Source organism: Cucumis melo, chromosome 8, assembly GCF_025177605.1.
Source record: "Cucumis melo cultivar AY chromosome 8, USDA_Cmelo_AY_1.0, whole genome shotgun sequence".
NCBI classification, from domain to species: Eukaryota; Viridiplantae; Streptophyta; class Magnoliopsida; order Cucurbitales; family Cucurbitaceae; genus Cucumis; species Cucumis melo.
Window position 1 is genome coordinate 13,022,000 of NC_066864.1, and position 12,359 is coordinate 13,034,358.

Sequence of the window (12,359 nt, forward strand, 5' to 3'; positions counted from 1 at the left end):
TTCAGACTAGACCTCTAAGGTTCGTTCGAGCCTTCAGGCTAACCTCCCATGCTGATGTACTGCGTCTGGTAGTGGATATGAGTCTACACGAGAGAGCTAATCCGTCCAAGGCTACATGAAGGGGGTCAACCCCAGGTCAGAAGAGGAAGGCTGAGTTGTAGTCTGCCGTAGCGCCACAGAGGAATCTGAGGTCAAGAGGTGTTTTCCAGCGACATCGCCAGGAGCTTGTTGCTGCAGGAAAGACTTTGAGAGAGCTACTTACTTGTCGTAGTTGTGGAAGATCTCATGGAAGACGTTGCTTAGCAGAAAGTGGAGTCTGTTACAAGTGTAAGCAACCAGGGCATATAGCTGACTTTTGTCTTCGAAAATTGCTTGAGACTACTTCGAACCAGACTTTCACTCTCTAGTAGGGAAGAGTATTTTCCACTACTCATTGGGAGGCCGAGCAAGCTAGTACTGTGGTGACAGGTACGCTCCCCATCTTGGGATACTTCGCATTTGTGTTGTTTGACACTGGGTCATCTCATTCTTTCATATCCTCAATTTTTGTTCGGCATATATGTTTAGAAGTAAAAAATTTGGATAGTATACTATTGGTTTCTACCCCAACAAGAGAAGTTATGTTGTCTAAAGAAAAGATAAAAGTATGTCATGTAGAGATAGAAAATCATGTGTTAGATGTAACTTTGCTAGTTTTAGACATGCGAGATGTTGATGTAATCTTAGGCATGGATTGGTTATCTGCCAACCATGCAAGCATAAACTGTTCCCACAATAAGGTAGTTTTTAACCCTCATTCAGCGGCTAGTTTCAAGTTTAAGGGGGCAGGGACTGTGGTCCGACCCAAATTTATCTTGGCTATGAAAGCCAATAAGCTGCTCAACCAGGGTACTTGGAGTATCTTGGCTAGCGTGGTAGACATCAGAGAGCTTGAAGTTTCCTTGTCATCCAAGTCGGTGATGAGAAAATATCCCGACGTTTTTCCTGATGAGCTTTCAGAACTTCCACCTCCTAGGGAGATCGATTTTGCTATTGAGCTGGAGCTAGGCACTATTCCTATATCTAGAGCTCCTTACAGAATGGCATCAGCTGAGCTAAAAGAGCTAAAGGTCCAGTTGTAGAAGTTGTTAAACAAGGGTTTTATTCAACCTAGTGTGTCACCTTAGAGAGCACCAGTATTGTTTTGAAGAAGAAAGATGGGTTAATGTGCCTTTGTATTGATTATAGAGAGCTGAATAAGGTGACAGTAAAGAACCGCTATCCATTGCCAAGAATTGATAACTTATTTGATCAACTACAAGGAGCCACTGCTTTCTCTAAGATTGATTTATGTTCAGGCTAACATCAGCTAAGGATTAGCGACAGTGATATTCCTAAGACTATTTTTCGTTCCAGATATGGACATTACGAGTTCATTGTAATGTCTTTTGGCTTGATCAATTCTCCTACTGTGTTTATGGATCTGATGAACAAGATGTTTAAGAATTTCTTGGACACTTTTATTATAGTTTTTATTCATGACATCTTGGTTTACTCTAAGACAGAGGTTGAGCATGAGAAGCATTTGCATCAGGTTTTGGAGACTCTTCAAGCCAATAAGCTATATGCAAAGTTTTCTAAGTGCGAGTTCTGGCTAAAGGTGTCTTTTCTTGGCCATGTAGTATCCAGTGAGAGAGCCTCTATGGACCCACAGAAGATTGAAGTTGTGACCAGTTGGCCTCGACCTTCTACAGTTAATGAGGTTAGTAGTTTTCTAGGTTTAGCAGGTTATTATAGAAGGTTCATGGAAGATTTCTCTCGTATAGCCAGTCTGTTGACTCAATTGACCAGAAAGGGGTCTCCTTTTGTTTGGAGTCCAACATGTGAGAGTAGTTTCCAGGAGCTTAAGCAGAAGTTTGTGACTGCACCAGTCCTTACAGTGTCAAATGGGTCTGGAAGTTTTCTGATCTACAGTGATGTCTTCAAGAAAGGACTAGGTTGTGTTTTTATGCAGCAAGGTAAGGTAGTTGCTTATGCCTTTCGTCAGTTGAAGAGTCATGAGCAGCACTACACTACCCATGATTTAGAGTTGGCAGTAGCGGTTTTTGTACTGAAGATATAGAGACACTACTTGTATGGTGAAAAGATACAGATTTTTACTAACCATAAGAGCCTAAAATATTTTTTCACCCAGAAGGAGTTGAACATGAGACAGAGAAGATGACTTGAGTTAGTAAAGGATTATGACTGCGAGATTATGTATCACCCAGGTAAGGCGAATGTGGTAGCTGATGCGCTTAGTCGAAAGGTGTCACATCCAGCAGCACTTATTATTGAGTAGGTCCCTTTGCTTAGAGATTTTGAGAGAGCTGAGATTGTTGTTTTAGTAGGAGAATTTACCTCACAGTTAGCTCAGTTGTCAGTGCAGCCAACCTTGAGACAGAGGATTATTGTTGCTCAGCTAAATGACTTATATTTGGTTGAGAAGCGTTGCCTGGCAGAAGTAGGGCAAGACGAGGAGTTCTCCATATCCTCTGATGGTGGACTTATGTTTGAGAGGCGTTTGTGCGTCCCAGCAGATAGTGCAGTTAAGATTGAGTTTTTGACAGAGGCTCATAACTCTCCATTTTCTATGCATCCTGGAAGTACGAAGATGTACCAAGACTTGAAGCGAGTTTACTGGTGACGAAATATGAAGAGAGAAGTGGCAGACTTCGTTAGTAGATGCTTGGTATGCCAGCAGGTGAAGGCACCAAGACAGAGGCAAGACAGATATACCAAGTCGTATGGCCACAAGAGATGGTGTAGTATTATCCAAAAAGAACATGGGTGACTTCATAAAAAGCACAAAAAGGGAATAGTTTGTTACAAATTTGACTCAAAAAAAGGTGACCACTCAAATAAACAAAACTAAATAAAGAATGGTGCATGACCTTGTTGAAGATCTCATATTGAAAAATATCAAAGAGTCTTACAATATTTATAATATAAATGAGTTACCCTTCTCATTGCCAGTTTGTTTTAAGTTGAAAATTAATGTTATCTAATATGATATCAAGGACCATAATCCATTTGCAGACAAGTACAAATACAAACTATTGTAACTCAATTATAATAACCAACCTATTGCCCTAAACACCCTATAGTTGTTAGGTATCTTTAATTTGCGAGCATTTACACAAACTTAAGGAACGGTTTGTTTTTTTAGAAATGTAGATATATAACATGATGTTTAGGTGTTTGAAATTGTTAGATAACCATGTTTGATTTGTAGGAATATTGTTAAAGATATCTAAAAATACTAAGATGACTATATTTATTTTAGTATTTGTACTGTGAATGTCTTAAATTTATATAATGTTCCAATCAAGATGTTATGGCACTCGTTAGTTTAATATAAGATGAACTTACAACATATTCATCTTTGTTAATTTCAATATCTTTTTAAATTAATATAGTTTTCTTAGTTTGTTATATTTAGGAAAGTTTCCCAAAATATAATATATATATATATATATATAAATTAATTAAATTAAATTAATTAAGAAATTAAGAAAATTAGGATATTAAGAAAAAAAATTTAATTTTCTCAACTTTCTCCCTCTCTCTTCAATTTATTTGTATTTCTCTTCAATCTTGGTGTGTCTTACAACTGCACCAAAAGCCACTATTTATAGGCAATCCACAAGTATGAGATGAATTACAAGATCACTAAGATTGAGTACTTGATAGACATATGACATGTATGTTAGATAGCTAATGAGTTGACATGTAGCTATGACCACTAAACACACTAACGAGCATTTATTTATATGAATAGTATTTACAATATATATTAATTGAAAGTTAAATATATTTTTAAGAAAATGGGAAAGTGAAATATGTATTTATTTTAATTATAAAATAAAAAAAAAGTGATATTTATATACATATATATAAAGAAAAATTCTTAAAAATAAAAGATGATGCGCTTAATATGGAAATCTAGAAAACTTATATTTTAGGAGAACATCCAAAACTCACGAGATATTCTCCATATAGAGAGTATTATAGGATGCCTGAAAATCTCTAGATAACCGAACATCTTACATTATCACAAAAAAACTCGATAATCCAGATACTCACTCCATGATAATCGATTCCCACAAAACAAACGACCCTTAAGTCTCTTTTTAGAATATTAGAACAATAGGCATCCTTAATGAGTGTGTGCCTTGTGTCCTCCTTAGGAGGTGTTTGAATAACCTAACAACTTAAACTATCCAACTCAAACTAATAAGAGAGTGTTTGGCCCATGGATTTGGAATTAGGGAGGCTTGACATTTGAAGCTGAACCCATGTTTAAACAAATAGAGTAAAATTTCTAGGATTATTAAGAGAAACCAAACCCATGGGTATGGAATATGTTTTTTTTTAATTTTATTTTATTGAATGTCATATGTTTTAGAAATTGATGACCATTGGCAACAAATGTTAGCCAACTTCACGATTAACTATGATGATCGATCATGATCGGTCAACAGTCAGGATGATCTATCGTCTTAATTGTTGACTCTGGATCATCGCCTCTGGATCGTCTTGACCATTGGTGACCTACAACTTTGGACGTTATTGTCGTTAGGTGAACATCTTGATTGATGATGACCAATCGTTATCATTAATTATGATGTCGTGTCTATTAACAAACGGTTGAAGTGATGGTCAATGACCAATAGCCATGACCCTTGGCAACCAATTGTCATGATGGTCGATGACCAACCAATCGTCTTAAACATTGGTGACTGTTGACCGTCTTCACCATTGATCAACGACCGTTTTCACCAACGCTTCTTACACTCTTTGTCGTAGGTTTGAATAGTAAATACTATTTCAGCTCATGGATTACCTTCTTTTTTTCTAATTCAATCTAGAAAATTTGTCGACCAACTCCGAACACCACCTTCAATTACCATTATCGGCCGACCATTGAGTGTCATTTCTAACAGCTCCAGTGACGAACTTCCAACCACCAACTTTGGCAACTCTGCAAACCTTGAAAAAATAGTAAAAATAAATTTTTGAAAAAATTTCTTTTCTAAGTTATTCCAAATACGTCTTTGATTTAATCACAATAATATATCTTTTTAAATATGCATTTTTTCATTTTTTCTATTTTCTTTACTTCTAGAGTTTTTTTAATAATTAGTATTATTATATCATCTTTTTAATTATATCTTTTCTCTTTTTGTTTAAAATTAATCTCTTTTTTTTCATTTTAGGAGATTTTGTTTGTTTTGTTATATTTTTTCTAGGTGAAAATTGAAGACCTATCTATTGTGATCTCAACAATAAATTAAATATGAATATATTGGTAATATAGTACAAATTGTAAGTATATATCACATATACCATGGTTTATTTTTATTTTAATAATATTTTTCATTTTTTTCGTTGGTCAATTAAACTAGAAGACTTAGGACTCATTTGTATTGATTAAGAAAAAAGTGTGTGTTTTTAAAAAAAAAAAAAAAAAAAAAACTCATTTTAATTTAAACTCTTTTGATAAAAGTGGTTTAAAATACATTGCATATGAGTTATAGGAAGACAACCATAACTATGGCTAAATGTAACTACTTTTGTTTTTGCACGACCCTTTTGGTTATGCTTAATTATTTTAAAACCTATTAGACCCTTTTAATGTTGTTTAACTAAAACTTTCGTGAACTCCATTTAATTACATGACTTATTATATTTTGTGAATGGTTTGTAATATTTCTAATTAGACCATTCATGTTAATGCAACTGTAATCTAGATTATTGTTATTAAATATTAAAATTTCTCATTTTTACATTACTGTTATGAAAATCAATAGAGTCAAGAAATTGAATTAGAGGTACAAAATATGAAAAAAAAAATCAATTAAAATTCTAATATAGCATAATTTCAGGATGTACAATTCACAAAAAGAAAAAAAAACTAAATAGATTAGCCAAGCCTAGAAATTTGAAACTAACACCCTAAACACATGCATCTTTAATTCTTAGGCAGCATAACTCCATCAAATAAGCCTACAAGCATTCAATTCCAAGATATTTGATCCTTAGACAGTAAAGGTGCAAGATGGAAATCACTCCTACCCGCTTTAGGGTTAGTAGATAGGTTGTTTTCTTAAGGACTAAATCCAAGTCTTGAACAAGAGGCCCCACTCTCTCATTGGTCCAAGAGGGATTCAGTTTGTAGGTTGGACCTTAAACCAATTGTTCAATAGTGGATCAGTGGGGCTTAAGAAACAAGATGTAGCCTTAGGGGTAAAATGATATTTTGACCCAACAAAGGTTACGAACAACTTGTAAAGGATTAACTTACTGATCATGGTTCTATCAGATGGACAAAAATATACCTCTAATGGAATGACTTTAGTTAATGAATGTTGATTAGCTTGGTCTAAAAGGGTATAGCTAGTTAATCTCTAATCGTTGGAGCTCATGATCTATAGGTCCATTAGGTTCCCCTGCTAGCTCATAAGGAATTAACTTAGAACAACATGTTGGAATAATTCGAATTGTTCGAATTATGTAAAGAGAAAGAAATTGACAACTACAAGTGATATAGTCATCAGTTATAGCTTTGAGCAAGAGCTTTATATTTAAATGTGATTTAAATATTAAAAATATGAATAGAGATTCATATTTGAAAGCTTGAAATTAATGGAAATGGTCAAAGTTGTAAAAAATCAAAATGTTAACTTTTGACTTTGAAAAGTCAAATCTTGACCGGCTTTATATTCAAATGGGATTTGAATTAGGAAAAAATGAATGTGGATTCATGCTCAGGAGGTTGGAATTAGTCAAGATGGACAAAATGGTAAAAAGTCAAAATATTGATTTTTTGACTTAAAAAGTCAAAGTTTGACTTTGACTAAAATGGTCAAATGACCATTTTGCCCCTTGACCAAAGTTAGTAGGAAAATCCAACATTATGTTGGATAATTCCACTAACTCTTAGTGGGCTATGTGGAAGCTTATGATGATGACACCAAGCTCACTAAGAGAAAATGAAATGGTGATTAATTCTACTAAATGTTAGTGGAATGCTAGGTGTTGAGATTTTGGCCAACTATTTTGCATGTAATTAGGTTATAAATAGTGCTCTTCTCAAATTTAAAAATACTTTTGGCCTTTTTTTTATTTTCAAAACTTTTGTTTTTCCTCTCTTCAAAAATTAAACATATCTCAACCTAATTTCTTCCAAATTTCCACATTTCTCTTTAATTCCTTTCTTAGTCCAAAGATTAGCAGGTCAACTCTAGTGATGGTCCAGTTCGAGTTCAAGAGAAGATTTGGAGAAGTTTGAAAAAGCTTCAAAGGTATGTTTTCTTTGAACCCTAACTAGTGTAATTAGGATTATGTTTAATGCATGTTAATCTCTAATTGTTTAGATGTAATTAGAGTATTCTTTTCAATCCGTTTTTCCACTGCTAATGTTCGTATCCTTCAGATTCTTCGTGACTGGAGAGGCTCTATCAAACTTGTCGACAACACTATTGCATTTAGCACATCATTTGCCAGTTTCGTGGTTGGAAGCCTTGGTAGTGTGTGAGGGGTTGAAGGCTTTATCCTTGCTTAACAAGGTTCTTCATGTTGAGCATTAAACTCAAAATGTCAATTTTTGGGACAGTTTTTTAGCAGGTATTTGAGATATCAAAAGACATTCACATTAAATGTATGACCTATGGATTTTGATGTCCCAAATGTGTATTTTCTAATGGCTTAAGTTTCAAGACGTTTGACGTTATCTAGAAATTCTATCTTAATTATTGTAATCGCTTTAATTTTTCTTTTATTAGTGATTTATTAAAGGAATTTAGAGAGACACCTTGTGAGACTATATATGATGATATTGTAACCTTTAATAAAGCAAGTTGAGAAAAAATTAGAAGATTAAGCAATTTTTGTTAATAATTTCTCTCTTCAAAGTCTCCTCCTTTGTCAAGTTGGAATCAAAGCCATGTTGAACCATGGGAGCACAGTGTTAGGACAGATGCCATTACCACGACTCACTAAGACAAACTATGACAATACGTGACGTTACCACAACTCACCAAGACAAACTATGACAATAAATGTCGTTACCACGACTCACTAAGACAAACTATGACAATACGTGCCTTGCTTGGCACTCAAGACGCATGGGAAGTAGTCGAAGAAGGTCTTGAAGGAGGCTCCAATTGCAAATCCAACAACAAATCAATTGAAGGAGATAAAAGAAATGTAGATGAAAGACAAAAACACTCTCTATCTCATGTTCCAAGCTGTAAATGAGTCAGGCTTTGAGAAAATTGCAAGTGCAAGAATATCGAAGGAAGCATGGGACACATTAGAGAAGGCTTTCAAGGGTGTTGATCGAGTTAAACAAGTACGACTTCAAACTCTTCAAGGCGAATGGAAAAACATGAAAATGAATGAGTCATAAGGAGGTATCTGACTACATCACCCGGGTTCAAACAGTGGTAAACCAAATTAAACGCAATGGAGAAACCCTCAAAGATGCAAGGGTTGTGGAGAAAATCCTTTGATCATTGACAAATGCCTTTGAAAATATCATATGTGCAACTGAGGAGTCAACGAATTCGAAAGAAATGACTATTGATGATCTTGCAGATTCCCTTGAAGCACACGAACAAAGAAAGAAAAAAAACAACAAAAGGTACGTCCTGAAGGAGACCTTACAAACAAAGATGACCATCAAAGAAGACAAGGCAATGTATGCACAACATAATCGAGAAAGAGGACGTGGTAGAGTGTTGGAATTTATGTCCTAAAACTCGTAGTTTGTAGTTTAAAACTATATTCTACTCAATAAATTGGTTATTGAGGATTTATTAGTAAAAATAGAATATTATAATCTTGAAGCCAATAAACTAAGGTCTAGAGGTTATCTAGTGTAGACTTGAACTTTATGTAGAGACATAAACTTGGATCAAGTTCGAGTATATAGCCCAAACGGTCTATAGTGAATGAATAAGGTTGGACGCCTTATTTTGAAAAAACACTATGGATGCGGCCCACTTTATAGTTAGTACAAACGAAGTGATTTTAAATTGTTCATGTAGAGACATGGAATTCGGGGCATCCTCTATAAAGAGTTTACATAAGACTGGAACCATGAAATAGTCACTTTTAAGTTATAACATCATTGACTATATAAACTGACTATTTCGATTATGATGACCTAGGTAACGTAATCTTAATCCTGAGCTAACTATGAACTTCTGTTCAAACGGTATTATCCTTAGATCTGCATAGGTGAGGGTAGCTCAACGGCATTGGCCCCAATAAGCCTCCAATTTCAGGGGTAAGATCGAATGGATAGCTAGAGACATAGGGTGCAAGACATAATTCACTCCTATCCGCTTTAGGGTTAGTAGATAGGTTGTTCTCTTAAGGACCAAATCCAAGTCCTGAACAAGGGATCCCACCCTCTCATTGGCCCAAGAGGGACTCAGTTTATAGGTTGAACCTTAAACCAAATGTTCAATAGTGGATCAGTGGGACTTAAGGAACAAGATGTAGTCTCGGGGGTAAAACGATATTTTGACCCAGCCAAGGTTACAAACAACCTGTGAAGGATTATCTTAATGATCATGGTTATATTAAATGGACACAATTATATCTATAGCAAGGGGAGGGCAACTACGAGACTTTAGTGGAATGACCCGTTAGTTAACGAATGTTGATTAGCTCTGTCTAAAAGAGTTTGGCCATTTAATCTCGGATCATTGGAGCCCACGATCTATAGGTCCATTAGGTTCCTCTACTAGCTCATACGGAATTAACTTAGAACAATATGTTGGAATAATTTGAATTGTTCGAATTAGGTAGAGAGAGAAACCAACGAATATATGTAATATAGCCGTCGGTTATAAGGCTTTATGTTTAAATATGATTTAAATGTTAAAAATATGAATATGGATTCATATTCGGATGCTCGAAATTGATGGAAATGGTCAAAGTTGTGAAAAGTCAAAATGTTGACTTTTGACTTAGAAAAGTCAAACTTTGACCGACTTTATATTCAAATGTGATTTGAATTTCAAGAAAATGAATGTGGATTCATGCTTGGGAGGTCGAAATTAGTCAAGATGGACAAAATGGTAAAAAGTCAAAATGTTGACTTTTGACTTGAAAAGTCAAAGTTTGACTTTGACTAAAATTGTCATCCTTGACCTAAGTTAATGGGAAAATTCAACATTTTCTTGGGTAATTCCACTAATTTTTAGCGGGCTATGTGAAAGTGATGACACCAAGCCCACTAAGAGAAAATGGAATGGTGAATCAATCCACTAATGGATAGTGGATTGTAAGGTGTTGGTCTTTGGTGGTCCAAATACATGTAAATTTTGCATGTAATTTGTCTATTTAAGAGGCAATTTGCAAATGGAAGAGAATTTTTGACAATTTTGTAATTTTGAATTACAATATTAATCCTTATTTTCTCCCAAATCTCACCTCCAATTTCCATCTCTTTCTCTAATTCTTTCACTTAACATGTCTCACAACCCGATTCTTAGTCTGAAGAATAGTGGGTTAACATTAATGGTGGTCCCGGTTCGTGATCGTAAAGAGTTTTAGAGAAGTCGGGAGAAGCTACAAAGGTATTTTTTTCTAAACCCTAATTAGTGTAATTAGAGCTTTTTGTCTTAAGCATGTTAACATCTAAATTAGTTATGCATCTAGGGTAAAATTCCGATCCTTAATTCTGCTAGTTCGTATGCTAACCATCATGTGGCATCAGAGCATGCTAAATTTTACTAATTTGCATATGGTGGGTATTTCAGTTTATTTGATAAATTGTTGTGTGATGAACTAAAATGGATAAATTATGGTTTTGGCACTAAATTAGGTTTAAATTTGTAATAATTATTGTAATTAGCCCGGTTTGTGGCTTAATTAATTGTTTATGGGTCGGTATTTTTTTTTTTTTTTTTGAGTCATTAGAGTTAAAATTAGGCTGTATTTTCTTCAACCGGGAGAGAGAAAAGCTGGAAAATTGAAGTTTTTTGGAAGACAGACCCGGTTTTGGCTCAGACCCGACCGAATGACCCGTTAACCCGGCTGAAAACCCATCGTTTGGGTTTTTAAGCTTCAGACCCGACCCGCAACCTGGTTTACGAGCCCCCTTCATCCGCGCCCGCCACGCGTCATCTATGACGCAGCTGATCCCGGTTCCGCCTGCCCCGGCCCGTGCTCGCACGCGGCCGTTTGGTCTCGGCCCAGTTCTCCAGCGTCCGGCCCAGCGCCCGTCTCAGCCCACAAGCCTCTTCACGGCCCGCGTTCGTGACCCACCACCTGACGACCTGCGCACCGACCCGGTTTCAACCCGAGCCTCGTTTGGGCCCGGCCCTGTTCGCGCAAGTCTGGCCCAAGCTTCTCGCGAGGCGCACTTCGTCTGAAGGCCCTGCTCGCGTCCTCCTGCACTGACCCGGTTCACCCGACCCGCGCGCACCTGTCTAGTTGTCTCATGCCGGTTCGAGTGGCTTGGGAGCCGTTTATACTCCACCAAATTATTATTGTAATAATTCAGTAGTTAGCTTAATTTAGAAGTCAAAACCAGTCCATTTTAAGGATTTTAATTAATTATGCATATGATATATGTAAATTAATGTTTAAATGTGTGTGCATAATGTATGTCATATAAATTTAAAGTCTCACCATAGGTTAACATGTTCATGCATTGAAAATATGTTATAATGATTATAATGTATAATAAAAAATATGTTATAATGGTTATAATGTATAATATGCATGTTGATTAATTTATATGGAAACTAATTAACTTGATTAATTAATTGGTTAATTAATTAAGTTAAATTTGATTAAATATGATTTAGTGAAATTAATTAATTAATTGTTTAATTTAATTAAATATGATTTGATTAAAAGTTAAATAAATCTAAAATCCATATTAATTAATTTGTTTATATAATGATTATATATATTGTTAGATGAATGGTATAGGTTTGTCTAAGTTTTATAAGTGTTATAAAATGAGTTAGACGTTTAAAATTTATAACAAAGATAAGTTGCATGCTCACCTAGGTTAAAATCATATCTTTCAAATTTCATAGAATTAGGTCAATATCTTGTAAAACTGGTTACAAGAGGCTCACCTGATTTGATCTTGTCAACAAGTCAGATAAGATGACTGAGGTTGGAGATTCTTAAGTTTATGGTATATGGAACACCTCCTACCTGGAGATCTTATTCAGTTCTTGAGTCTAAATAACCTAGTTTTATGAGCATGCGTGAGAGATGTGATGTAATAAAATTGGTTTATCACCTATAGACATCATAGGTTAAAATCTAGTATAATTATTATGTTAGATGTTTCATCTAGACAT

At 35.1% G+C, this 12,359-nt stretch overlaps 1 protein-coding gene across 1 annotated transcript; it reads left to right on the forward strand.

Annotated features, from left to right (window-relative positions):
- The first annotated feature begins 1,420 nt into the window (after nt 1–1,420).
- LOC127150662 (uncharacterized) lies at nt 1,421–7,610 on the forward strand. Its single transcript, XM_051089163.1, has 4 exons — nt 1,421–1,741; nt 2,468–2,653; nt 7,258–7,325; nt 7,457–7,610. Exons 1-4 carry the CDS (start codon nt 1,421–1,423, stop codon nt 7,608–7,610), a joined length of 729 nt encoding a protein of 242 aa, XP_050945120.1.
- The last annotated feature ends 4,749 nt before the right edge of the window (nt 7,611–12,359 follow it).